This window comes from Stegastes partitus, unplaced genomic scaffold (genome assembly GCF_000690725.1).
Source record: "Stegastes partitus isolate 25-593 unplaced genomic scaffold, Stegastes_partitus-1.0.2 Scaffold581, whole genome shotgun sequence".
In the NCBI taxonomy this organism is placed as follows: domain Eukaryota; kingdom Metazoa; phylum Chordata; class Actinopteri; family Pomacentridae; genus Stegastes; species Stegastes partitus.
This window is the reverse complement of record NW_007578312.1, coordinates 29,810-56,015: the sequence shown is the minus strand read 5'-3', so window position 1 is coordinate 56,015 and position 26,206 is coordinate 29,810. Positions and strand designations below refer to the sequence as shown.

At 40.7% G+C, this 26,206-nt stretch overlaps 1 protein-coding gene across 2 annotated transcripts; it reads left to right on the top strand.

Moving 5' to 3' along the window:
* On the top strand, positions 1-24,857 carry LOC103362533 (junction plakoglobin-like). Of its 2 annotated transcripts, none has more exons than XM_008288913.1 (16): positions 1-146; positions 9,946-9,998; positions 10,483-10,653; positions 10,740-10,993; positions 12,170-12,408; positions 14,095-14,296; positions 14,594-14,738; positions 14,897-15,000; positions 15,098-15,436; positions 16,601-16,753; positions 16,851-16,970; positions 17,049-17,199; positions 19,802-19,923; positions 20,211-20,250; positions 22,358-22,496; positions 23,854-24,857. In XM_008288913.1, exons 2-15 carry the CDS (start codon positions 9,986-9,988, stop codon positions 22,492-22,494), a joined length of 2,190 nt encoding a protein of 729 aa, XP_008287135.1. In that variant the 5' UTR covers positions 1-146; positions 9,946-9,985; the 3' UTR covers positions 22,495-22,496; positions 23,854-24,857. The 2 variants fall into 2 exon arrangements, with proteins under 2 accessions (XP_008287135.1, XP_008287136.1); XM_008288914.1 differs by lacking the exon at positions 1-146 and adding an exon at positions 9,798-9,820.
* The last annotated feature ends 1,349 nt before the right edge of the window (positions 24,858-26,206 follow it).

Below are 26,206 nucleotides of genomic sequence, written 5' to 3'. Positions count from 1 at the left end.
AGAGGACTGTCTGGCAGCAGCAGCAGAAGGGAGAGAGTGGAATGGAGTGAGGAGAAACACGCACAAGTGTCCTGTACCGAAAAAAAAAATACTAGAAAACCAAACTGACCAGGAATAATCCAAAAAGATCCCGTGCGTTTCGACAGGTAAGATTCACCGATTCTACCGTTTCCGACAGTTTTTTTTTACTGCCCTTAAACTGCTCTCAGTGTCTACGCTGTTGTTGTGTTTCTTCTATTCTTTTGTGCGTAAAGCAGTTTGCATCCTGTTTTTTTTTTTTAACTAAAGCGCGTGTGTTTATCTGAATGTATGTGTATTTTTCATACTTTGCCTACCTGTGCGCAATTTCAGCTTTGTGTTTGAATTCATTTCCGCATGGCCGAAACTGTTGTCTGCTGATACGTAGCTTACAGTGAGCTCTCCAGACGGAAAAGTTCGCCCCGTTGCGTTCAACAAAGTTTTTATTGCCGTCCAAAGTGTCAGAGAGCCCATTCTGTCAGACCATAATGACGCTCGGTACTAGTATGGATTATTTAACTTGACGTCACTTGTCGATAGAGTCATTGGAAGTTTGTGCGTTTCATTTGTGTGCGTAACAACTCTACCCATGAGGCAGGTGAAGAGGAACAGGGTTGGAAATGTCGACAGTATCTACATTTAAAAGAAAGGAAGAAAGATCCTGCTCTTTAAAAGAAAGAAATACAAAAAAATGGGTTACAAAATTTAGATTATAATGGTAAAAGTCTTGATAAAAGTATAGAACACGAACTTTAAAACAATAAAGCATATATTGTTCTAACTTCTACCAGCTCATCCACAGAAAATTATTCACTTACCAATAATCAACTGATTGTTTAGGTTAAGTTTTCTTGGCCAGTTTTCACCAATTTTCACTAGAGTCCAACTGGTGTTCGGCCAGACATTACTATTGGCCAATATTTCTCATTTGTAAATCAGTATTGGCTTGTATGTTGTTGTATATGCTAAGAATTTTTTTTTAACTTATCATAAAGGAGTAAAAGGTCCTTGTCCACGTAGTCAGTTTAGCCGAGCAGCTCTGACTCCATTGTTTACAACACTATCAGCAGTGTCTGCATTACATGTAGCAGAGCCTGGGGTGGTGTGGAGTCAGCCTGGTGTCTTCATGTTAACGTAATAACTGGTTCGTGAAAGACATTGCTGAGAGATTAATAAATAATGACCACATCATTTTCACTTCTAAAACATATACATGCATACTTTAAAAGAATAAAGGGGGAGGGGGTAATAACAGTGATATCAAAATGTTTTACCTCCTAAATATTGGTGTCATTATCCAATATCGTTGGGCTCTAATTTTTCCATAGTCTTAAATGCTCGTTTTCTTAGTCCTCAATATGTTGAACATATTTGCATCTAGGACTATTAGCTGGACCAAAAAAATCTAATTTAACACCTCATCTATTTTGTGGAAACTATACTCTCAAATTTCTGGCATCTCACAGGCCAGTAATCAATCTATAAAGTGAACACCCCAGTAATTGATCACGGAAATAGTCATTTGTTGCGTCCCCAAGTTTAGATCTATGACATCAAGCATTAGTAAATATCCTAGCGAGCTGACTGTGCATGAAGGGGATAAGGTCTGTGTTCCTGCATGTCAGAAATGTATGACAGTGGTGATATGTAGGTGTTACTATGACTCCCGTCCACACCCTAAATGTCAGCCGTCATGTTTCCCGGTGTTGCCAAATTTTCTGTGATATCACTAACTTGGCAGATGTTTGAATGCTGCTTAAGAACCACAAGAGCACAAATTTGTTTCACTTGATTTCAGGAAATCAGCATCCAATTAAAAGGATGTCTATCTTATTCTCTTTTTTATGCGATTAAGTCATTTGAGTGTCCTTCATGATCAGTTTTAAAGTCTCATTTAACATGATTGGACTTGGAATTAGAAAGAAACCCAAGCCTTTCTCTCGAAGACCAATAAACACTGAATCGCACTAGCTATTGTTCTCGTGTCTGAATTATCAGCAAGCAGCACAAAGCACCAAACAAGTCCGTGGGATCCAGCTTGTTTGCAGACCAAAGTGTCCAGCTGAGGTTGTTGAATGTCTGTTAGCCGCTACTCTTTGCCAGTCCGGCCTTATACTGAGCTCATCCCCTGTCATGAAATGATGCAGCGGCAGACAGCACCGTGGTTGGAAAGCTGTTCCCGTCTGCCCTCAGGGAAGAGGGTGGATGGCTGGGTGGGACAGCGGCGGTAGGGGTGACTTACTGTAGATTTCGCAGCTACAGCTGTGGTGGCACAGTGATAATCTCCCCCCTCCTGCTTAATTCCCTGATACTGTCCTACATTAGCAGAGCAAGAGGCCACGAGATCCTTCAGTTTATAAATAGGTCCATACTTTTCAAAAGGGGATTACCGTCTAACCTCTTGGTTTTAATTTTTTTTTTTTTTCGTTTGGATTCGCTGTCTCGGCTCACCTCTGTCTCTGAGCAGTGGTGCCTGACTAAGTAGTTTCCAGAGGGGGGAGTTTGGTTTCAGCCGCAGGTTGACTGACCTGCACTGTGTTTGCAGTATCACCCTACCTTTGTGTTTTACTGTTCCCATGGAGACGGGGAAGCAGGGAGATAAAGTTTCCCCATCAGACACGATCTTTGTGGGCTGAAGCGAAGTGGTGTTGCAGCATCAAGACCTCCATAGGGTTAACCTGCAGAGGCTTAAGAGGAAATCTTCTTCGGACAATGCTTCTTGTCAAGTGTAAAGCAGATTTATTCAATCCTGCAGCCTCCAGACACCCAGGGCTTCACTCCCCGTCGTTATTATTATCTTCAACCGGCAAGAAATTGAAGCATTTAGCTTTAAATTAGGAAATTAAAACAAAGATTGAATCCAGCTAAAGCATTTTGATGAATGTGTTTATTAAATAATTGACAGCATTTAGTGAAAAAGATTTCTGATGTCAACAACAAAGCCTAAAATCAGAAGCTTCGTGCACAGCACGGTGGTAAAATGCTGAGCAAGTAAACTGGCACTGCCCAGCTGAACTCTACCCATGACAGTCCCCAGCAGCTCTCTCTCTTGGATCAGACAAGGGCAAGAAAATGGCCCTTACTTAAAATGTCAAAGGCCTAATGGCTGTTTCTCTCCCATCACTCTTGCTTCTAAAAGCCAACTGGGTCATTTCAAGTCGGCTCTTCAAATCAAAGCTGTAAAACACCCACACGTCGGTCCAGCGGCATGCTGATAATAGCTGAATTCTGCTGTTTTCTTCATAAATACATAACCATTGATAGTTCTTTCATTACTGACAACCAGGCAATGAGGGAGTGAACCAGATTCCAGTGCTGACTCAAAAGACAAAATTTTCACAGTCGGATGATTTGGCTGAGTTGTGCTTCTCGGCACAGCGTCTCCGATGATTCCATGCGGTGTCTTGTGTTTTTTTTTGTTTTGTTTTTTTTTTTTCTTCATCTCCTCCCTGTCCCTTAATTACACTACTATGAGGAAAAGTGAGGACAGCAAGGGTGTGGTTGAAACGGAGCTCAAATCTGCTGAGAGGCTCGACTTGTTAGATAAGCAACACAAATAACATCTAGCTTTTTGCATTTGCTGACTTAAAATGTCATGCTGCTGCTGTTTTGTTCAGTTGTTTTCTTTTGTTCGCTGCTTTTCAAGGATGTCTCTCTTGGGTTGTAAGAGTTGTGCAACCCTGGCGCCTGCGAGTTCTGGATAAACTGAAGGAAAACCCCAGTTTTTTAGACAACTGAGGCTGTTCTTCCTCCTTTCGTTTCTTCTTTATCCTGGAAAGTTGACATTTTTGTGGAGGGGGTTTTAGGTGACAGCACAACAAATAGCATGACGTGGTTGTCAGACTGAGCCACTTTTCGTGCGTTTGCATAAAGATGAACAACCTGGAATTTGAAATTGTCAGAGGAACTTGCTGTATTCTTTAGGGTCCCCTCAGACTTTTTGCCCTGCTCTCCCTCCCACTTCCTCGTGCCTCTAATCTCCCTGAAAAATTAATCATGTGTCACATCGCCTCAGTGCTCAGGCGCACACTGATGCGTGGCGGTGGCAGCTCGAGGAGAAACCTCCCCGTCAGCCCTTTAAACCGGGTTTTTGGATCCAACGTTGGCCACCAGACTTGGCCGGTGAACACACTGGGTCATCTTGATGCCTTTTTGGTTGCATTCAGTCAGTGGTGGTGGTGGTTTGGAGGGTGGGGGGGTGACACACACTTGAGACCAGTTTCCTTTTCACTGTGACAGCAGTCAATGGGACAATATGGCTACTCTTTTCCTCTCTACCCCAGACAAAGCAACACAGATGCTCTCTGTGCTATCAGAGGCTTAGTTCATCCTCTTCCTTCCTAATGTCGAACGAACAACATGAAGGGGGCCATGTCCTTTTTCTTTCTGGTCCACAGACAAAATCACTGCCCTAAAGCACTTTCCTAAACCAAAAATTAAGAAGCTGGCCATAAGGTGTTTAAATATTTAATCTTTATGATGCATTGTTTTCCTGATAGAGGACAGTCTGTAGACATGCTTATCTGATTCTTTATGAACTTTGTTTCTCTTCAGGCCTTGCAAATGAGTGTTTATTGCCACCCGAGGTACACCCCTTTTTTTCCTTTTCTTTTTTTTTTTACTCATTCCCTTCTCCTTTATCACTTTTGTGTAATCTGACTCTGGTCTGCACTCAGGCACCTCCTCCGAGACTGCTCACATTTCCTTTGATTCACAGCAAGATCTCACAGGGAGCAAAGAGACACACACCAATTTATAGCCACCGCGCTGCATCCACCAACCTAATTTAACTCATTAAAGGAGCTGCGGTGAATTTCTACTGGCAGATCAGGGGACATTAGTTATTCTCGCTGCTTATTTTATTCATTGGCAGCCTTGTTGGGAATGCTTCCACATCAGGCAGGGAGGAGCAGCACTGACAAATTCAGTTTGTGTGTTGCGCACCCGTAACATGTAATTGGCTGCTTGGTTCTCTGCGGGCCCTTGGTACAGTGACGTTGCTGTGGTCTGGATTTTATCAAGCCGTCTGTTACAGACAAATGACAAATGCTCTCCCTCAGAAAGTTTCTGCTTTTGCAAAATGTGGCCTTGATGTGAGACCTTACAGTAGTTTGTCACTGTAATTTTGTGTCAGCAGTATGTGGAAACAGTTTGGAGAGTAGAACCTCTGCTAATAAACTTCCCCTCTCTGACCAGATGGCCCGGCAGTGTTGGTGAGTCAGATAATGTTGACCATCACTTCCTGTCACCCACCACAATAAATCCATTAGCTGTGCACCACTTCACATCCTCCCTTATTGATTTATAGCAAACAGCTATACAGTTTAGCCCTGCTGCCACCATTACAGAGCCGTAACAGCTATTGTTGTACAAGGAGGAGATCAGTGACATGTGGTTTGGAGACCAGGAGAGGACGTGTTAAGCTTCATCCTCCTTTGCGATGACTGCATCCCAAATCTGTGCAGAGAGGATGCAGAGATGTGAAGACTCAGCTGACTGAAGCTGCCATTTACCATGTCAGGAGATTTTGGGCCTTGTGTGTGCAAAGTGTGTGTTAAAGTCATCTGGGAAACAGTTCATACTAAGAGGAGTGTGACTTGCATGTCAGGGGACATATATGTGGCAGGGTGTGTGTGCAAGCGTGCGGGGGGGGATCGGCGTCGGCTGGCCTATATGTCAAATACTTTTCTGTCCAGATGGTGCTGGAGGCTTTACAGATGTGTGCGGCTGACATAATCTGCTTTATTTGCTTGTCAGCCTAAACATAACATTAGCAAGCCTGTTAGAAATCACGTATACACCAGAGATTAAGTTTCAACATCGAGGTCGCGATTCTCTCATGAGCAGGAAAACGTGTGATTAACATTTGCATGTTTGCTTTTTTGCCGCAAGTTATATGAATCACTGTCATGTCTTTACAACAAATATGAAGCTGCTGCCAGAGACAGTTAGCTTAGCTTAGTATTCAACTGACTGATTTATGTGCAGGGCAGGACTACCTAACGTACCATTTACTTGTTTCAGAGATGCCGGAAGGTGATGTTTTTATATTTTAACAGACTCAGGCTTGCTGTTTCCTTCTGTGTTCAGTTTTTATGCTAAGCTAAGCTAACTGGCAGCTGGTTGTATCTTCACATGTATAATGTTTGACTGACAGAGAGTGGTATCAATTTTCTTGTACAAGTCTGTGCAAGAGGATGTAATGTATTTCTCGAAAATGTCAAACTACTCCTTTAAACTTGACTCTGAGAAAATGTTATTTACACCCCTGCCTGCCAAACAGGCATGTGGCTAGGCTAAATAACAAATCACTATGAACACTGTAAAGTATGTTAGGAGCCACTTGAATACGGCTGGAATATGACCAGAGTTTATCTCCAGCCCCCCTGGGCCTCTTCCCTGACCTGATTCATTCCTGCTGTGATACAAAGAAGAGCTTCGGCCAGCCAAGTCCAAATCTGGCCCGTTGGAATGTTTTTCTTTACTACGCTCAGTTTGCAGCTGCGAAACGTATTAATTAAAGCGAGGATACTGAAGAGTATTAAACGGTAGATTCCCTTCAAGCCATTAGATGCTTTAATTCTAACCCTGTGCAGTCATACACTCTCTGCCACCACACCCTTATTGAGAACCTGTCACTGCCGGGGAGGCACTCCCTGTCAGACATGCCTGTGGGGGAGGCAGGATCGCGAATGTGTTCTCATTATTAAGAACAGTTACTCATCCTTTTGTCACAGTCACCATGTCCTCATCTGGTACTTTCAGCTAGTGATTATTAATGAACGAGTCAAGTTTAGAAAGCTTTCATTTGAGAATAATACAAATGCATGCACTTTTTTTTCAGCACAAGATTTAGACTTGAACACAGGACAGCACTGAATATACAATGTTAGTGTGGAATGTCACACCAGCGTTTCAGCACCGGATGCTCAACAGTATCTGTCCCTGCTTTTCTGTTGCAACTCGCTCACTGGCAGCATTCACTGATATGCATTCCTGCTTTTACTTTGCAAGTTTTTTTTTGTTTTTTTTTGGTAAAGTCTCCTGAAGACGTCCAGAGGGGCTGTTGCTTAACAAGATAGTGGGAGGTTGACGTTTGTGAAATGTGTGTTTTGCTGAGGTATGGCTTCCATGTTACTCTGAGACTGAGTAGGCGGACGGACAATGTTGGTAAATGCGATGACGGAGCAAAGTACAGTAAGAGTGAAAGGTAGTATCACTCATTAACTGGAAGGGAGCAAAGTCCAGCCACAATCACACAAAACAACCAACAGCTCTTTGTTGGCACTGAACAATTTGGGAGGGATTGGCAGATAAGCCTTGATACTCACATGTGATTTACTAAAAGAGAAGTTTTTACTTGTTGTCACTTGGCTTTAGTTTTGACTTTTCTCTTTTCGAAGCACAGTTATAAGCTTTGTTGGGGGGAAAAAAAGAAATAATGACCCAAACCCAGTAGGGAACAGCAGCCATCCATAAACAAGTGTCTGTAGATTCAGACATGAGATGGGTCAGCAGATAAAACCCCCACAGTACAGTGCAGACTTTCAGTTACCTAGGCAATAGTGCTGGGTGTGTCACAGCATTGCAACAGTTGGCTGAACCCGCTGCCTCGCCCAGGAAAACAAAGACTACACAAACACTGTCCCTGATTTACAGGGAACAGGAAGGTTCTGTGTGGACATGGCATACATACAGGCATTCTGCTTCAAACACAAAGTCATATGGGCTCAACTTATATCAGTTGTGTATGTGCCTTTAGCATTAAAACAATAAAATCTTGCAAAAAGGTCACGTTCTCATTGCTATACTGATCAATAAACAGTCAGTAATCGCTTGTCAAATGGGCAGACGAACTCTCATGCTTGGGTTGGTAAAAGAAGCCACACCTTTAGCAAGAAAGCTGAGAATGCACAGTGTTTTGGAAGCATAGTTGTGTGAGTCAGTGCATTATCCGTCAGGTAGCATGTAGCTGCAAGCACAGACAATCCTGTGAGGCCTCGTCCTGCAGGATCTCATGCCAGACTCACTCCAGCTGAAACTCACTGAGCTGCTGCTGCTACTCCCTGCAAAGGTTGGTTTGGGGGGAGGGGGGGACATGTTGGGATCTTACAAGAATATCTGGTTCAGGTGAAAGTGCTTTGTACATTTGCATAACAACAAAGGGGCACAGAGAGAGAATGGAGGAACACTCAGCGTACAAATTGTAATGGAAAACAAAGCAGCTTGCAGGAGATACAGTAAAGTACATACACACAGAACTGCAAACACACAGTGTGAATTCAGCAGGGAGAAAAACTGGGCTGGGACGATTGAGGGACTCAAACACATCTTTATGCAAAGCCAGACGGTAAAAAATACGAGGGAGTGGCACCTTTACTAGCACATCATGTACAGCCTTGGTGTAAAGGCAGAGAGACAAAGCAATGCATTTTGTGCAAATTGTAACTCTGTAGCCCATCGATCAACTTTGATTACAGTATTTGCCACATTGTTAAGTTGTGCGCGGATGATCGTTCCATGGATTTGAATGTAAGCACAGGTAAAGGTGGTAATTTAAGCGTTTGCAGCTCAGCGTTGTGTGTTTTAGCCTAGACTTGTTTTACTAGCACTAAGGATGGGACCTAGTTGTAGTAGTTGCTTATTAAATGGAATCACATTGTAAACAGCTGTCATATGAAAGTATTTCTGTTCCTTATGTGTTGAAACTTTTGTTTGTTGACTGTCATGCAGAGAGACCCTCCCTCACTCCCCAACACACACCCCTCCAGTGCATCTGCAAAACTCACACACAATGTCCTCAGCAGTCAAACATCTGAAAACACTTGCAACCAGCACAGTGGACGCATTGTGTGATCGGTCAAAATGTCACATGCGGTGGCAGGCAGCTATTATAAATGCAGATCATTCTGCGATGAAGGGAATTTCTGCATGAATCGCATCCAGGCTGCAGAAACAAGGACATATAAAACATCCATTGCGTGTTCTGACAGTCAGGGGGCTTACTTTGCATCTGTGAAGCCTCTTCTGAGCGAAACCTGTTTTTCATGTCTGGCTTTTGTTTCAGGATGAAAACGCAAGTATTAAATTTAATTTGACAGACAGTTTCTCATTGTCCTGACAGGAGGCAGTGTACCTTTGCTCAGTCTGTTGTACAATCTTTCAAAAAGTGTACATGCACAACCCACAGTTTTACACAAAGGTGCATTTAATGGTGGTTCAATGTAGTGAGAAGAATGATTTTTATTTATTTATTTTTTTAATCAGGACAACAAGATGATCTTAGAGGCGTGGAACAAACTTGCACCAACAAGTAGCAACCGGCGCAGTTGTGTAGCTGAAAAAGTTTCCAGGATTGCAAGAAACATTTTTAAAAAGACTTACAAGGCTTTGATGTGCTGCAGGAGGGAACCAGTTGTATCTGAAAAGACAAATGTTGAAATCAAGTTTTAAAGGACTTCATATCTAAGTTTAGGCCTGTGTGCGTGGGAAGGAGTGTCTTCACTGTCTTCTGTGCACAAACACACTCAACCATTGGAATCAAAACCTGAAAGGCAGGTTCCTTACTGCGTTGTGTTAGCAACAAGCTGCTCCCACGGCTGCATGGGTGGAGGCCTGGGGTGAAAGGTCACTCTGGCTGCTTGGAATTTCTGACTTACAGCTGTCTCTCTGCTCACTTGCACTCACAAACTGCTGCTTCTGCCGCTCTGCGTTGTCATTTTTAGGTCAGGGTGCGAGGCTGAGGGCTGGCAGTCTAACTTGTGAGCTGTTACACTTGAGTAGCTGCTAAAGAACGAGTAAGGTAACAAAGAGCCATCTAGAATATTTAGTAATTAATGAAAACGTGGTGTTATGTTGTGAAATGCATCGTCAGTATTTGCAACTGAGGAAATGTTTCCTGACTTAAGCTTTCTCTGTGTATTTTAGGTTTGCTCCATCATTGTCGCTTTGATAACAGGACACAAGGATGGCAATGCAAAGTAAGTCTTGTTTGTGACCATTTTTATGCATTCTATGGTCAGATTAAATCTTTCCTGCTGATTCTGTTTTCGGAATGCAGTGACTGTATGCTGATTGCAGTTGTGCATTTTCTAGATTTCACATCTGACTGAATCACATCCTGCTAAAACGATGTTCTTAACATTTAGATCATGACCTTTCCAACTTCCAACTATTGTTTCCACACATTTGTACTGACGTCACTTCCCTAATGCAAATGATAACTAAAGGTTCCTTCTGAAAAAAGAGTTCCTGTATTTGGTGTAGAAGTACAGCCCTCAGTGGGGATACAAATTAGTGGTAAAACTAACAAAAAAACTCTAAATCCTAAATAATTAAATGAAGAATAATTGCAATGGGGTGACGGCCTACATTTCCTCAACCTGCATAATAACTTCGCACAATGTTTGTTAAATGTGTTACTTTAACATGCTTAAAATGCTCCTCTCTCTGTTTGTCTGGCAGTGGGTGACATGGACAGCGGTACGATGAAGGTGGCAGAGTGGCAGCAGTCGATGACGATGTACAACCAAGACTCGGGCTTCCAGTCCGGAGCTACGACGGTCAGAGATGACGACGGCGATTACACCACCTCCAAACACTACACCATGACCACCACCGTCAGTTCAGAGCCTGGTAAGACGAAGCAAGAGCCAACCTACTGTAACTTTCCTGTAATTACATGTAGGCTGTTTTATTGTCATTGTCCTACTTCTTAACAGACCCGGATAGTCAGTACACGATGACCAGAGCCCAGAGGGTTCGGGCTGCGATGTTCCCAGAGACGCTGGAGGGAGGAACCACCATCCTGTCAACTCAGACCGACCCGTCCCAGATGACTAACGTCCAGCGGCTGGCCGAGCCCTCGCAGATGCTCAAGACGGCCATCATTCATCTGATCAACTACCAGGACGATGCTGAGCTGGCTACACGTGCCGTGCCTGAACTCACCAAACTGCTCAATGACGAAGACCAGGTGATGAAAACAAAGACACAGCCACACAAACAAACACAAGCCACACCTTTAAACAATTGTACTTGCGGTAAAATTCAAGAAAAAAAGAGGTTACAATGCTCTCTTGAGGTGGTTTTTGTGCTTCACTGGAGATTTAAACACCTTTTCCGAATAAGTTCTGACTTGGTGAACATTTAACTCGCATGACTGATCAGCTGTTTAAGGTTCTAGAATCATTGGACAACATAAAAAATGTCCAGTAGGCTACTGGCTGACATGAAAGATTTCATAAACACTTGCCTAAGTGAAGACTTTGATGAAATTAAAGAGCCTAGTTTATTCACTCAAAGCAGTTAATACAAAGTCTAATTCTCATTTTCTTTTTTTACAAATTTTTGCAACGTTATGAAACTAGTTTGCTTCTAATTTTCTCAATATTTATATGGCAACACAGGTACAGCTAGAAAGTTTGACCTGAAAATAGAGAAAAGTTGCCTAATTGGATACATTTGTGAAATATAATTACTTGCTTTCTTACTGAGAACTGTACAAAAAGATCAATGCTAAGGTCTTATGTGTTAAGTGAGCACCAGTCGGTGCTTAGCTTAGCTTAGCCACTGTATCTCAAAGACTGAAAACAGCTAACCTAACTCTTTTCAAACATAAGAAAATCAGACACCTCAAAATTTCAGTCATTAACATGTTGTTTGTTTAATATGTACAAAATTTGTAAAAGTGAAGTGTAAAACAATACAGTGTTTTGTGCAAGGATTATATATATATATAGTTTAGTATATATATATATATATATATATATACTAAACTATGCTAAACACTGTTGACATTAGCTTATATTTACTGACATATGTGAAAGCAGTAGCAATATTCTTTTGTAACTCTCAGCAATAGCCTTTTTGTAAAAGGTGGAATAATTCCTTTTATATGCAACAAATTAGACTTAATTTGAACTCCTTAAGCTCCTCGAATTTGCTCCTTATCGCTTTTCATGGCTTTATACATGTTTTTGTTTTTTTTTTTAACAGTTGGTCAGACAAATTTGGAAATATCACAAATAATTTATGCTAAAAAGAATTTCTAGTTGCAGCCCTACATGTGTACTATTTACACACAAAAAGAGGCTAGTCACTTTCATTCTCATTTCCACCACTAAAGATTAATTCCTTAATTTCTAATCAGGTGGTGGTCAGCAAGGCAGCACAGATCGTCAACCAGCTCACTCGCAAGGAGGCATCGCGACATGCGCTGATGCAATCTCCTCAGATGGTGGCGGCAGTGGTGCGAGCTATGCAGAACACGAGCGACATGGAGACGGCAAGAGCCACAGCCAGCATCCTCCACAACCTGTCCCACAACAGAGAGGGCCTGCTCTCTATCTTCAAGTCCGGAGGAATCCCCGCTCTGGTCCGCATGCTCAGGTACTGCTGGACAAAGAGAAGGACGGATCATACATAAATCACAGTTTCAGCTTATTACAGTTTAATCCTTGTCTCTTTTATTCTGGTTTACAAATAGAAGGACTTCTTATCTTCAAACATTGAAACTGTTTTAGAAAGCAATTCAATGTTGCAACAAATCCTTGTTGAAACATACACAGACACTGTAAGGTCACGTAGAGGTATTTTGCAGTTCAGCTACTTTCAGGTCAGTTGAAGAAGGAAACGCCACTTTATACTGATGTTTAACAGCAAAATAACAGGAGAAAGCCACCAGCATCACTCAAAGACGACATTGTAAGACAGCTAGAAGACCTGCTGGAGAGCCTTGTTGTTCCTTCTGTCAGTTTAGCTCAGGCAAAGTCTCAGGAGTTATCTGGAAAATATGGGAACTCAGATTTTGGTAGAAATAAATAAGACAAGAAGATTAAACATCACTTGAAATGTCACAAGTTATCGTATCTAACAGTGTGCACATCCAGTAGTGGATTCTTTTTTTTTTTTTTGTTTAACCCTCTGAACCCCAAGCAGTTTCAGAACGTTTCAGTGCTCCTGTCACAGTTTTACTCATAGTGGGCAAATTTATTGCTGCAATATAAAATCCTGGACCTCTATGGAAACAGCACAATCATGTCTAGAAGTAGAGAGAATGCAGAACTGTGTTATGTGCTGTATGCCACAGCTGTAATGCCATAAATCATAAAAAAGACAAAAAGGAAAGTTGAATTTTTTTTGATTATTCAATTTGCAAAAATTGTAAAAACCTAAAATCAGAATGTACATAATTTTTGCCCACATGTGTCACTAATACTAGAAAAAATTGCGGCTTTATGTACTATAGATATTTTACTACTCACATTGTTAAGTTGTTTATATGTTTGTCTCTTATCTGCTCTGTTTAAACACAGCCTGCAGTTCATCCTAGTCCATCCAAAAAGTGTCTGATTTTCTGTCACATGGCTGTTGCAGTTGAGTCAGTCATGACAACACAGTTACACCAAAGAGTGCAGAATTTTTGAATGAGACATGTAGATTAAAGTGATTTTGATGAGACATCACAATTTTAAGCTGAGGGTCGGTTCAGTTTTCCGAAGGAATGTCAAGTCAAGGATGAGTAGTGCAATGACTGTCGGATAATTAAAAATACAACAACTTAAATTTTTTATTTTGTTTCCATACTTATTTCCTACATGTTCTGTGTAAACACTGCCTGCAGTTCAGCCAAAAAGTCTCAGAATTTTTCACAGGTGACTGTTGGTTACATTTAGGTGAACAATGGCTTTTTAGTTTAGTTTAGTTTTTTTTTTTTTTTTTTTTTACAGAATGTGGCTACTGTAAACAATTTTTTGCTTGTTTTTTTTTTTTTTTTACTGATATATGTAGAAAAAGTGATGTTGATGAAATATCCTCATTTTAATCTTAGATTTGGTTGTTTTTCCCTGACAAAATCAAAAGTCACACATTATTAGTTTGAGGGCTGTCAGAAAATCAGACAGTTGTTCCTGTTTTTACAGTTTCTCGCTTTGCAAAGTGACCTAATGTTGCCCATTTATGAGGAAATAGCACGCCTTTCAAACCCCTTGGTGGGTTTTGGGGTTCAGAGGGTTAAAGAATACGTGTTTCATGACTTTATGACACACATTAAACATGCCAGTTTCTCTTCCTCAGCTCCCCCATGGAGTCTGTGCTCTTCTACGCCATCACCACACTCCACAACCTGCTGCTGCACCAGGAGGGAGCTAAGATGGCTGTGCGTCTGGCTGACGGGCTGCAGAGGATGGTTCCCCTGCTGAAGAAGAGCAACCCCAAGTTCCTGGCCATCACCACAGACTGTCTGCAGCTGCTGTCGTATGGAAACCAGGAGAGCAAGGTAAGTGTCAGTTAAGACTGTCAGTTAAGTTTTGTGCAAGTGCATGTAATAAACTGGCTGGTACACTTCATAGCAGCCAAGTCCTGCAATGTGAGGACGCTTGGGTGTGGCATGTGAACAGATTTGTTCAGGTGCTGGAGCAGCAAGGGTATGGGTGTGGTTATTTGTTGAGAGTAGTAAAATGAGTCAGTTAGTCTCCCTGGATGGTCACGGCTTTGTACAGGTTCTGCATTGTAAGTGAAAGTTGTTTTCCCGTTGAACAGCAGCACATAATCACACAGCTTCTTTGTCTGACAGCTGATCATCCTTGCCAACGGGGGTCCTGAGGGCCTCGTTCAAATCATGAGAAACAACAATTATGAGAAACTGCTGTGGACCACAAGCCGTGTGCTCAAAGTCCTCTCTGTGTGCCCCAGCAACAAGCCTGCCATTGTAGAAGCTGGTATGTGATATGTGTTTTCTGTGTCAGTGCACACCTGTGTGCATAAGTCAGTCATACAGGTGTGTCAGCTTTTTGTTGCCTGAACTGTGGTCGGCGTCTCCTTGGCAGCACATTTTATGAGATGTTGCTGAGTGATTTTCTGTCTCTGTTCCCTGCAGGTGGGATGCAGGCTCTGGGTAAACACCTCACGGGCTCCAGCCAGCGTCTGATGCAGAATTGCCTGTGGACGCTCAGGAACCTGTCTGACGCTGCCACCAAGCAGGTGACCCTTTACATTTCCTCTCTTCCTCTTAAACATCTTGTTTAATTCCCCATAACTTCACACACGATTAACTCACAAGGAATTGACCTTCTTGCAGGAGGGTATGGACAGCCTGCTGCAGGTTCTGGTGACCCTGCTCAGCTCAGATGACCTCAACATGCTCACTTGCGCCACCGGCATCCTGTCGAACCTCACATGCAACAATGCCCACAATAAAACTCTGGTCACCCAGAGCAATGGAGTCGAGGCGCTGATCCACGCCATATTGCGCGCTGGGGAGAAGGAGGATGTGACTGAACCCGCCGTTTGCGCTCTTCGTCACCTGACTTCACGCCACCAGCAGGCCGAGGTGGCGCAGAACGCAGTGAGGAGACACTATGGCATCCCCGCCATCGTCAAGCTGCTCAACCAGCCTTACTACTGGCCCGTCGTCAAGGTAGACAGACAGAGGGATAGGGATGGGGGATAGTTGGGACTTAGGAAAAGCATGCTCCTGTTGAAATATGATGGTTCCATGAAGATAGTCGTAAAGAGTTTAGACAGGAGAGCAGAGGTAGACTGAAAGCAGGTGGTCCAAAGGATAAAAAAGTTAAGGAGACAAACACCTTGAACCTCAAGCAGTTTCTGTGCATTAGTTTTTCTCCTACCACACTGTTGGTTCAGTTTTCACTGAAATATACAATCCTGCACCTCTATGGAAACTGTACAACCATGTCTAGAAGTAGAAAGAACTACATGTCATAAAAAAGAAAAAAACAGAAGTTGAATTTGTTTGATTCTTGACGCAAATTGGAAAAACCTCAATGTGTTCAACTTTTTTCCAAGTTCCCACTGACACACAGCCTGCAGTTTAACTGAGCTCATCCAAAAAGTCTAAGAATTTTTGACATGTAATTGTTGATTGCAGTCGAGTTAGTCATGACTTCACAGTTACACCAAAGAGCACAGAGTTGTTGTTTTTTTAATGCAATCTACTTACTTGTGTATTTTGCAGAATTTCTGTGATTTTGATGAAATATCACAATTTTTAGCTTTGTTGAAGCAGATGAGTAGTGCAAGGGCTGTTTCTTGCTATGATAAATGGTGTCATTTTGGATTAAAAAAAAAAAAAAAAGCACAACATCCTTCTCACACGCACTGGTGGGTTTTAGGATTCCTAGGGTTGAACAGTGCAAAGATGGAAGGCTGTGAACTGGACAGATGGACAAAGAAGATGGTAGACAGGGCAGAGGGTCAGAAGTTCAGTCAGCCTGAAATATCATGACATGCTCATGACCGTAGGAACAGTATGTTTTGCAAGATCAGGCTTCAAAGAATAGAAAACAGTACATTGTATTTCCAACAGAGACAAAAGCTTGAGTTTGTGAGCAGTTGTCGTTTTACTTTGCGATCAAGAATAGAATAGAATAGAATAGAATAGAATGCTTTTATTGTCAGCATACACAAGGTACAACGAAATTAAAAGACAACTCCAGTGGTGCAAAAGTATAAAAGTAAAGGTATAAAAAGCACAAATAACAATATATACATATATTTACAAGAGGAGCCAGAAGGAAGTATATAACAGAACTGTATCATGACTATATCTTCCTCTCTGAAGGCTGTGGTCGGCCTGATCCGCAACCTGGCGCTGTGCCCGGAGAACCAGGCCCCTCTGAGGGATGCAGGAGCGATCCCCCGCCTGGTCAACCTGCTGCTCAAAGCCCACCAGGACGCCCAGAAGCATGACTCATCCAAGCAGCAGGCGTACCAGGTACATGATGAGCCAGTGTCAAAGGATGTTCAAGGCGAGTGTGCACATTTGTGGTTGTATTTCTGTGGAATAACATTCTTTTTTTTTTCATTTGCAGGATGGAGTGAGGATGGAGGAGATAGTTGAGGGCTGCACAGGAGCTCTGCACATCCTGGCCAGAGATCCCGTCAACAGAGCGGAGATCGCCAACCTACAGACCATTCCCCTGTTCGTCCAGGTAACGCACGCTTCCTCATCTTGATATTTAACCCTCTTGTTGTTTCTTCTTTACTCATTTTCTTCCTCTTCTCTACAGCTGCTCTACTCTCCAGTGGACAATGTGAAGCGTGTGGCAGCAGGCGTCCTGTGCGAGTTGGCCCTGGACAAACAGTCAGCCGAGCTCATCGACCAAGAGGGCGCGTCAGCTCCACTGATGGAGCTGCTGCACTCCAACAACGAGGGCATCGGTAGGACACCGAGATAATGCACTGCGATTAGCTTACCGTAATGTAGCATTTAATCATAGGGGGAAAGCAACAGAGGCAATTTATTCAAGTGCTGTAGTTGCTACAAGTGCAGCTTCGATGTCCTTACCTTGAACATGACTATGTCCATTTTGTGAGATGGTGTACTTGTTTTCCACAACTTTCATACCGACATATCGCAACCTACATTTAAAGAATACAATGTGATCATACGATAGGGTCCAGGGGTTCAGGATTTGGACTTATTATATGGGTAATTGATTTTTTTTTAGCTTGAAGCAGTCTTCAGTTTACATTACATCTGAATAACTGAACAATGGCATCACATGAAAAAAATCTTCAATTAGTCATTTTAATTACAGTTTCAATCAAAGTTGCTTTGCTTTTGTAAATATTTTTTTGTCTTACTGAAGATTTTTGCCCTGTTCCCAATCTTTAAGTGAGGTTATCTGATGTTTTGCCTCAAAATGTTAAATTGTTCCTTCAGGTAAGGTACAGTTGACATTTTCAAAGAAACTTTAGAAGCTAGTTTTAGCATTCCTTGCCTAAATCATCAAGCTTAGCTCGTAGTAAGTGCCTTATACACATGGACACTGCACTAGACAAGGTACAACAGGCCACACATGCAGAGATACACAGCCTGTACTTATTTGGACAGTTAATAAATGTTTCTAGGACAGCTGTTTCTGGTTTCAGTTTATGCACATTAAAGCTCAGAGTTGATCAAGATTTGCTATCTAGATGCTTTCACAGGGTCAGACCATTCTACAAAGCACTACAACAGCACTGCAGAATGGTCTAACTGCACCTGTTCTCATGTTGCTATATAGGAAAAAACATTCACACTGGCTTGTTTGTATTTTTTTAAACCAGGGCTGAACAATTTGGGGGAAATATGCTAATTCTGTTTTTCTGATAGATATCATGTCTTGATTGGCATTTAAAAAAAATATTTCAGTCTTCACTGTGCAATAAATTAAAAACATGATGGATCATTACCACGTGAGACACCATCAAGAGTGTGACTGTCAACCAGTGATGAATGTGTAAAATGATTAACATGACAGTTTAAACCCTGGCTCAGATGTACTGGACGTATTGCAAAATGTACAAGGTGTGACCGTGGAATAATGAGACTTGGCTTATGTCAGTCGAACCACATGCCTGTGCATGCCTGAACCACATAGTGCACATCAATCAATAGGAGAGCGTAAACAACATCTGCTATTTTTAATTTGCTTAAATTAAATAAAACTGAATTACTTGATAACCACAGCTCGTGCAATCGAAATTGGAGCCAAATTTTCTTGAGTGATGCTAAGCTCAGGATGCAGTGATGGTGTCCCTGTAAAATCGTGTCGGGGGGAACTTTAAAGGTAATTTAAAGGCTGTAATTAAAATGGCTCATTTCTCAAAAGAACCAAGCAAGCCTGTCTGCCCTATGACACAATCCAAATGTTGTGCAAAACTTGCCATTTTCAGTGTATAGGTTGTTGTTTCCTCTAGCAAAAGAGATTTTGAAAACAGCAGCGCAGACAGAAAGCCTACATCCTGTCAGTCAGACTGCATTTAGATTGAGGTGGAGCTTTTTCTTAATATAAAAAGAGTAGACCATGCAAGTAAAGAAGATAATAATGTGGCAAAAAAAAGGAAAATCAGATAGACATTAAAGGTTGTTGGTTTGCTGAAATCAACAGTTGGATAATTCTAAAAAAGAAGGCGTGCACAGGGAATTAGCAAAAAAATCGTTGATAAACTGAGGAGCAAAAGTCTTGCGGAGGAGCAGAAAATTATTTGCACTGTGGAGGAAACCTCTTTATGGCTGCACAGAAAGTCCAAAATGATCTCCAGGATGTAAACACACCTGTGTCATTGTCAACAAAGAGACTTGATAGTCAAACCTCAGAGGATTAAAAGCTCAAAAACTGAACAGTCGGACTGTAGCAGACAAAAACATATAAGAATAAGCTGGTAGGGTTGTGGAGCAAAGTTCTATAGACTGATGAAAAAAAGCTGAAGGTGTTGACAGTCAAGACCAGGGAAGAGACAAAGCATCAGCTGATGTTTGTGGGTTGAAAACTTGAGGCGGTCGTTGAGTGCAATAAATTTTACTTAAATTGACTTTGTTTTACTTCTCGTGTACAATTACTTCTGCTGCAATTACATCTGGGCTCTGTGTGTTAAAAGGGGCTACATCTACCACACAGTTCCTTCTAAACTTATATAAACTCACTCACAGTGAAGTTCAGATTTAGCACTTTAATGTAGTATTCCTCTCTCTATTCTCTCTCTATTTTAAATTGGATCTAAAGAAGAAAAAATATTAGTTGTCCAAATACCTCTTGTATGGTCTGGGCTGTATGTGATACCAGACAATATGCTCTTAAAGTTTTACTGCTGACATTAACAAGGGTTCATACTGTATATTTTACCTGTCTGACCTTTAAAACTTAAACCTCTTTAAGTTTCCAGTGCTCTCCACAGTCAATACACCGACACTATAGCGCATTATTTAAAATTTTGGGATGTTTTTTTGTGTGTGTGTTGCACGTTGCTTACTGTTTGCCGTTTCTTTGCCCTTCAGCTACTTACGCCGCAGCCGTGCTCTTCCGCATCTCAGAGGACAAAACCTCTGACTACAAGAAGCGAGTATCCGTGGAGCTCACACACTCTCTGTTCAAACACGATCCGGCTGCCTGGGAGATGGTGAGTTTCTGGCACCCTCTGCTGCCAGCACATGACAACTAAACGCCAATATAGATTCATGCATTTCTTTATTTGCTTCAACTCTTTGGGTTTTACAACAAAAAAAAAAAACACATCCCAACACTGTTACAGACTATTGACTGAAGCTTTAATTCACATTCTCTGACATTACAAGACTGCTACTTTATTATATATTGTTAATAATATTAGAGCTGTACTATTATTAGGCTTTCTATATATAAGAGTTGCATTTTTCTGACCACTGTCCTCCTGTGACCTCCCTGTAGGCCCACAACAGTGTCCCCATGGAAGGACCCTATGCAGATGGTGAGTAACTGTGACTGAAATGTGCACATGCAGCACATTCCTCAGCAGCAGGTCACTCCACCATATGGAGCAACCACAGCACGAATGTGTTAGTAGGTGTCCTCCCTCCTGCTGCCTACAAATTCCATTTACTCTCATCATTCATTTCATAGCTGTAGGAGTTTCTGGCAAAAAAACAAAAAACAAAACATGGTTACTTGTTATTGACCCCAAACAGGTCTGTGTGTTCTTGCTCCTGTCACATTTTACTCACTGTGAGCTCATTTTCACTGGAATTTAAAGTTTTGCACCCTTTATGGAGACAGGACAACCATGGATAGAAGTAGTAAGAACTCAAAAGTGTATTTTGTGCAGCATGTTAAAGTTATAATGCCATAAATTAAAAAAAAAAAAAAAAGAAGTAAGAATGAAAGTTTAATTTCTTTCATTTTTTCATTTCACAAAAAATGACACAATCTGGAATCAACTCGAACAACATTTTTCCAAGTACTGGGGGGGAAAAAACATGACTTTACATACTTCAGATATTTTATTACTTAGATTTTTATTTGTTTCTGTACTTGTCTACTCTGTGCTCCGTGTAAAGACAGCCTGCAGTTCAACTGAGTTCAGCCACAGAATTTAATTGAAGCAAAGAATTTATTTTTGCCAAATTTCAAAATGATGACAATGGTATAGAATAAAAGAATTTGTTCATGGTTTCCTTTCTCAACCAGAACATCATTTCACAGATGATTAATGCAAGGACTTTAAAAGTCGAAAATTCAACTATTCTTTTCATTTTTACAGTTTCCTGCTCTTATAAATGGTGTTATTTTGGGTAATTTTTGAAAGATAACATGCTTTTCAAACCCACCAGCAAGTTTCGGGTTCAGAGGTTGATATAATATATATCGAAATTAATATAAATAGGTTTTAGTAGCGAGCTCAAGCAGCACTGTGTGGCTTTAAATTAACTTCCAGTGTTATTTCCAAAGGCTGCAAAGTGGGTCGGTGGTTAGCACCGTTGCCTCGCAGCAAGAAGGTCGCCGGTTTGTGTTCTGGTGAGGACACCCGTGATCTTTCTGTGTGGAGTTTGCATGTTTTCCCCGTGCAGCGTGGGTTCTGTCCGGGTTCTCCGGGTTCTCACAGTCCAAAAACATGTTGAGGTTAATTGATGATTCTAAATTGTCTGTAGGTGTGAATGTGAGTGTGCTTGGTTGTCTGTCTCTAAGTGTAGCCCTGTGATAGACTGGTGACCTGTCCAGGGTGTCCCCTGCCTTCGCCCTAAGTCAGCTGGGATAGGCTCCAGCCACCCGGCGACCCTAGTGAGGACTAAGAGGTGTAGAGATAATGGATGGATGGATGTTATTTCCCAATCTCTTTCAAATTAACCACAAACTCAACCTCTTCCATCAGTCCTCTCCAGTTTTTGTACATTTTGTACTTTCTATCCCCAAACAAGTCACATTGCACCAACATTTCATTGTATTCAAATGCATATAATAAAATACTTTTAAAGGTTTTTTTGTTTTTTCCTCCAGGCACATAATTTCCTATTATTCACTGCCAAGTTGATGTCTAAATGTTTTTTTCCTCCATCAAGCTCCTTCCTGGTGTTTCCTTATCTGTGGTTGTATCTTTTCCTTAATCTCCGTGCTTTCCTTCACATCCCTTTTCTTCCTTTTATGGCCGTGGTATTTTCTGTCTCTAAGCAGAGAGACTTAAAAAAAAAAAAAAAAAAATCAGCTGCTTTTTGCTCTGTGATCAGTTTTCCTAAAATGTACTGAAATGTGGAAGGATTTGCACTTTATATCCCTGATATCATCCTCTATGGTCAGTTTCATGACAATAGCAAAAAATAAGTGACTCTAAATGACATGTAACCTGTTATTAAAAAAATTAAATGCTGTGGGGCGCCGCTATAGCTCACCTGGTTGAGCTGGCGTCCCATGTACAGGGCTACAGTCCCGATGTGGAGGTCATGGGTTCGAGTCCCGCTCATGACCCTTTCCCACACGTCCTTCCCCCATTCTTCTCCCCCACTTTCCTGTCTCTCTCTCACTATCGAATAAAGGCCAAAAAAATAACTTAAAAAAAAAAATTTAAATGCTATGATCTCTTGCAGAGCTAGACGCTGGTTTCCATGGCTACGGAGGATATGCAGGTGACATCCCTATGGACGGGATGGACGGAAACATCATGCATGAAGATTACCCAGCCAGCATGGCCTACGACAGACAAGCTTACCCCGAGCCTTATTAAAGGTCAGTACAGGCTGAAGATGTAAGATTTTAGCACTCGAAAACTCAGTTTGATCAAATCAACAGTGATCTGCCAGCAACCCTTTAACTGTCATTACATTTCAGATCAAATACTTTTTTTTTTTTTATTTATTTATTCAACAAGTGTACATCCAATACACAACAGCAGTTCAATGTAATTATGACATATGATACTATAATAAATGAATAAATAAACTGAGGAGGTGACAAATGAACACATGCAACAAGCAGAAGGAAAATAAAGTTGTAGAAATGTATTTTTTAACTGTCAGATGGGTAAAAATAAAAATGGAAATTCATATTTTCTTTAAAAATATATGTATATTTAGCTTTTGTTGTTATTCGTAAGATTAGGACGTCAGCTCCACTCAATTAAGACAAAACCTAAAGAAGACGAGAAACTAAAAAGAATGAAAACTATCTAGAGAATGTTCTTGACATTATTTGTGTTGTCATAGAAACCAGTGATTTCTTCGAAGCTTAAGTGGTTGGGAACATTAGTGGTATTGAAAACATGATTAAAAACCACATTTTTGTAGTTATTTATTTTTTAAAGTGTAGTTATATTAGCACGTGTCTCAAAAAGTTGAGGATTTACTATATTTATAGTCACATAAGCAAAGATGATGAAAATTGCATTATTGTAGCTTTACATGACATGGAGGCAGACATATTGGAATCTAAATGTTTTGATTAACTCACATTGACATTAATAATGTGGAGCGTTTTTTTTTTTTTTTTTTATTGTCCTCTCAATCTTTAAATAAATGTTAATTTCATTTGTTAAATTGTGCTGCTGCCTGTCTTAGCTGTGACACTCAAAACTGTAAAAGTCATTCTTAATCTCAGGGAGACTTTTTCCTGGTTAAATATGTGGAATTTTTTTTTAAAGCGCTTTTTTAAATGTATATATATAAACTTTATTTTGAAGTTAATATCTTTCAGAATTAATTCTGTTTGAATTTGCCTCCAGGTGTAATTTTTCTTTAATTTCCTGACTGCATATATTATATATACATATAACACAATATACATTGCATATATATTGATAACATTAAAAAAAGTTTTCCTAATTGTACATCTGAAATGATCTCCCAGGCAACAAACATAAGCGCACCTCATTGATTGGTGTAGTCAAGGTATGACATCACCTTTTTCCAAAATAAAAGTCCTGTCCAGTTCAAATGGGCAAGAAAAGCACAGATAAAAACACAAATACTGAAACATCTTTAGTGACAAAAAAAAAAAAGCTCATAGTTTTTCATCCAGCAGAAACATTCTAAAATAATTGTCCTCTCTGGGGATTCTTTTCTCATTATATGTTTTGGTTTTTCAACAGTTCCAGAGCAGAAAGAGAAGTCAGAGGCGGCCAAGCAGCTGAAGTTGGATACAAAGAAGGAGAGAACGTGGTGACCAGAGGAGATTATTTCCCTCTGCTCTCCACCTGATGTAATATATGCAATTATTGCCGAGTACGGGACTCATAATCTTAACAGGGCTCAACTTTTGTTTTATAGCATAATTTTGCGGATTATAATTATGACAGTGACGATGCTCGTAAGTTTCTGTTAGAGAGCCTTCTCAGAGTGTGTGCATGTGAGTATGTGTGTTTACGCTTTCGGGTGGGTGTTCTATGCCAAAGAGATTTTATTTTGTGACAATAATCATGTAGCTTCCTTTTTTTTTTATAAGAAAATGAAACAAAAAAAAAGAGAATAATAGTTGAAAACACTGCCAGAGGTGGCTCAACGTGCACGGTGCACCTATTCACTGCTCCACTTAACGCCTTTGTAACAGACACTACTGTCCTTGCTGTAGTTTTGATACTATATTCTGTCAACTTTCTCCCGCTGTGACCCAAGAGTCAGTGCAGAGCTGGTTAACACTTCTGTCTTGTGGCACTGATTCAGTAGAACAAACGGGGAGAGGTGGAGGTCTTTGAGCAGCAGCGTAGGGATGCTCCCCACTCTTCTGTAATCGGCTGATGTGTATTATTAGATGATTACAGCTGTTTTGTTTTTTATGAGTTGTTTCTCATCTTTTATAAGTTATTTACTGGGGAAGGTGACCCACTATTACCAGATTATTAAAAGAAGATGTCTTTGATTTTAACCTGAATTTAAAGAGAACGTTGTATGTGGCTGTAGTAAGAAAGAGAACAACATTGTGGGTAAAGCAGATTCTGTAGATCCATCTGATTCTTTAGTCTACACATGAGAGGATTCAGTCGGGGATCGCCCTACAGCTGGAGCAAACTACTGACAGGGAAATTTGTCTTTCTACTTAATAAGAGTTTTTACTGAAAATTTGTTTAATAAAAAATAAAGGATATATTAAACATGTTATGGTGTCCGTGTTTACTGAGTTAAAGATCATTGATAATTGTGAATAATCCAGAAGCTGTTACACCTGTGATCAATGTTTGAGATCCATCCCATATACCAAGACTTCTGTGGTCTGTAGTTACACACACACAGAAAAACTTTCATTCATAAGAAAATATTCTGTCACATTCCACTGTTAAATGGCTCTTATGGGTTTTCATGCTAATCTCTTGTGGAGCAGGCCCACGAAAGTAATCAATTTATGTTACTTTATAGTAAATTTATGCTAAATTCAAACAGTTGTACTGCCTCAAAATTGCACGTTTATAAATATGCAGTGTTAAGAATTCAATAGCATCTATTGGTGCAGTTGCAGGTTGCAACCAAATGAAAAATAAAACAATTGTGGGATGCACGCTCAGAAGTAAAAGGGCTTTAAGGTCCCTTTGGGGTTCTTCACTATCGCCACTGTTTCTATTGTATCTATTTAGAATTCTTAATTATTATCAGTATGTATATGTAATGAATATGTTTATCCTCCAAACATCCCAAAAACATATTATGGATGTTTCTAAATGCAATTGAGAGACTTTGCCTTTGGTGTCAGGGACCATTTTTACACAAATCTGTTGGCAGAAAGTCAGACAAGACCCTGATTTTACTTAAATATACCCAGTATCTATAACTCGCAGAACATCTTCAATGTTGTTCTGAAGAGTTCTATAACTTTATGATCTTGACTGTGTTTTAAAAAAAGAAAAGCTCCTCCTTCCTCCTCCAGACCCCAGGCCAGCATACACATACAGAAGTCACTGGTTTCTCCAGCAGCCTTTTTCTCTGAATTGAGCTATTAAAGGTTCCTCCAGGAACCTCACAGGAAAGCAAGGTTTCTTTACCATCTCTAAAACTCCCCTGATTTCAATCATCAGTATCATGATTCTCAGGAAAGAAAATCTTTTCCTGCTACACTGCTTTGACCTGAAAAATGGTTGATTTTATTCCACAATTTTGTGTAATCCTGGAAATCATAGTGTATCTCAGTTCATAATTGGTGCTGAATGAGGTACAGGACAGAAAATACTGTTATATTAGTAGAGAGGATCTAAAAGCAAACATTTTGGATTTATGTTGTTAAATAACATTTTACCATTACAAGGTTGAACTCTCATCACATCCTTGAAATAATACTTCATAATCATAAGGGAACACAACATCAGCCTCCTAATCACTGATTTAACCTTCATCTGAATAAAAACAAACAACCCAAACTCTTACATCAACTTTCAGCAGGTCAGAAACCAAATAATTCTTTTGCATAGCAACTGTGTGGTTTTATTCCATTTCCTCATCATCACTGTCACCATTTAC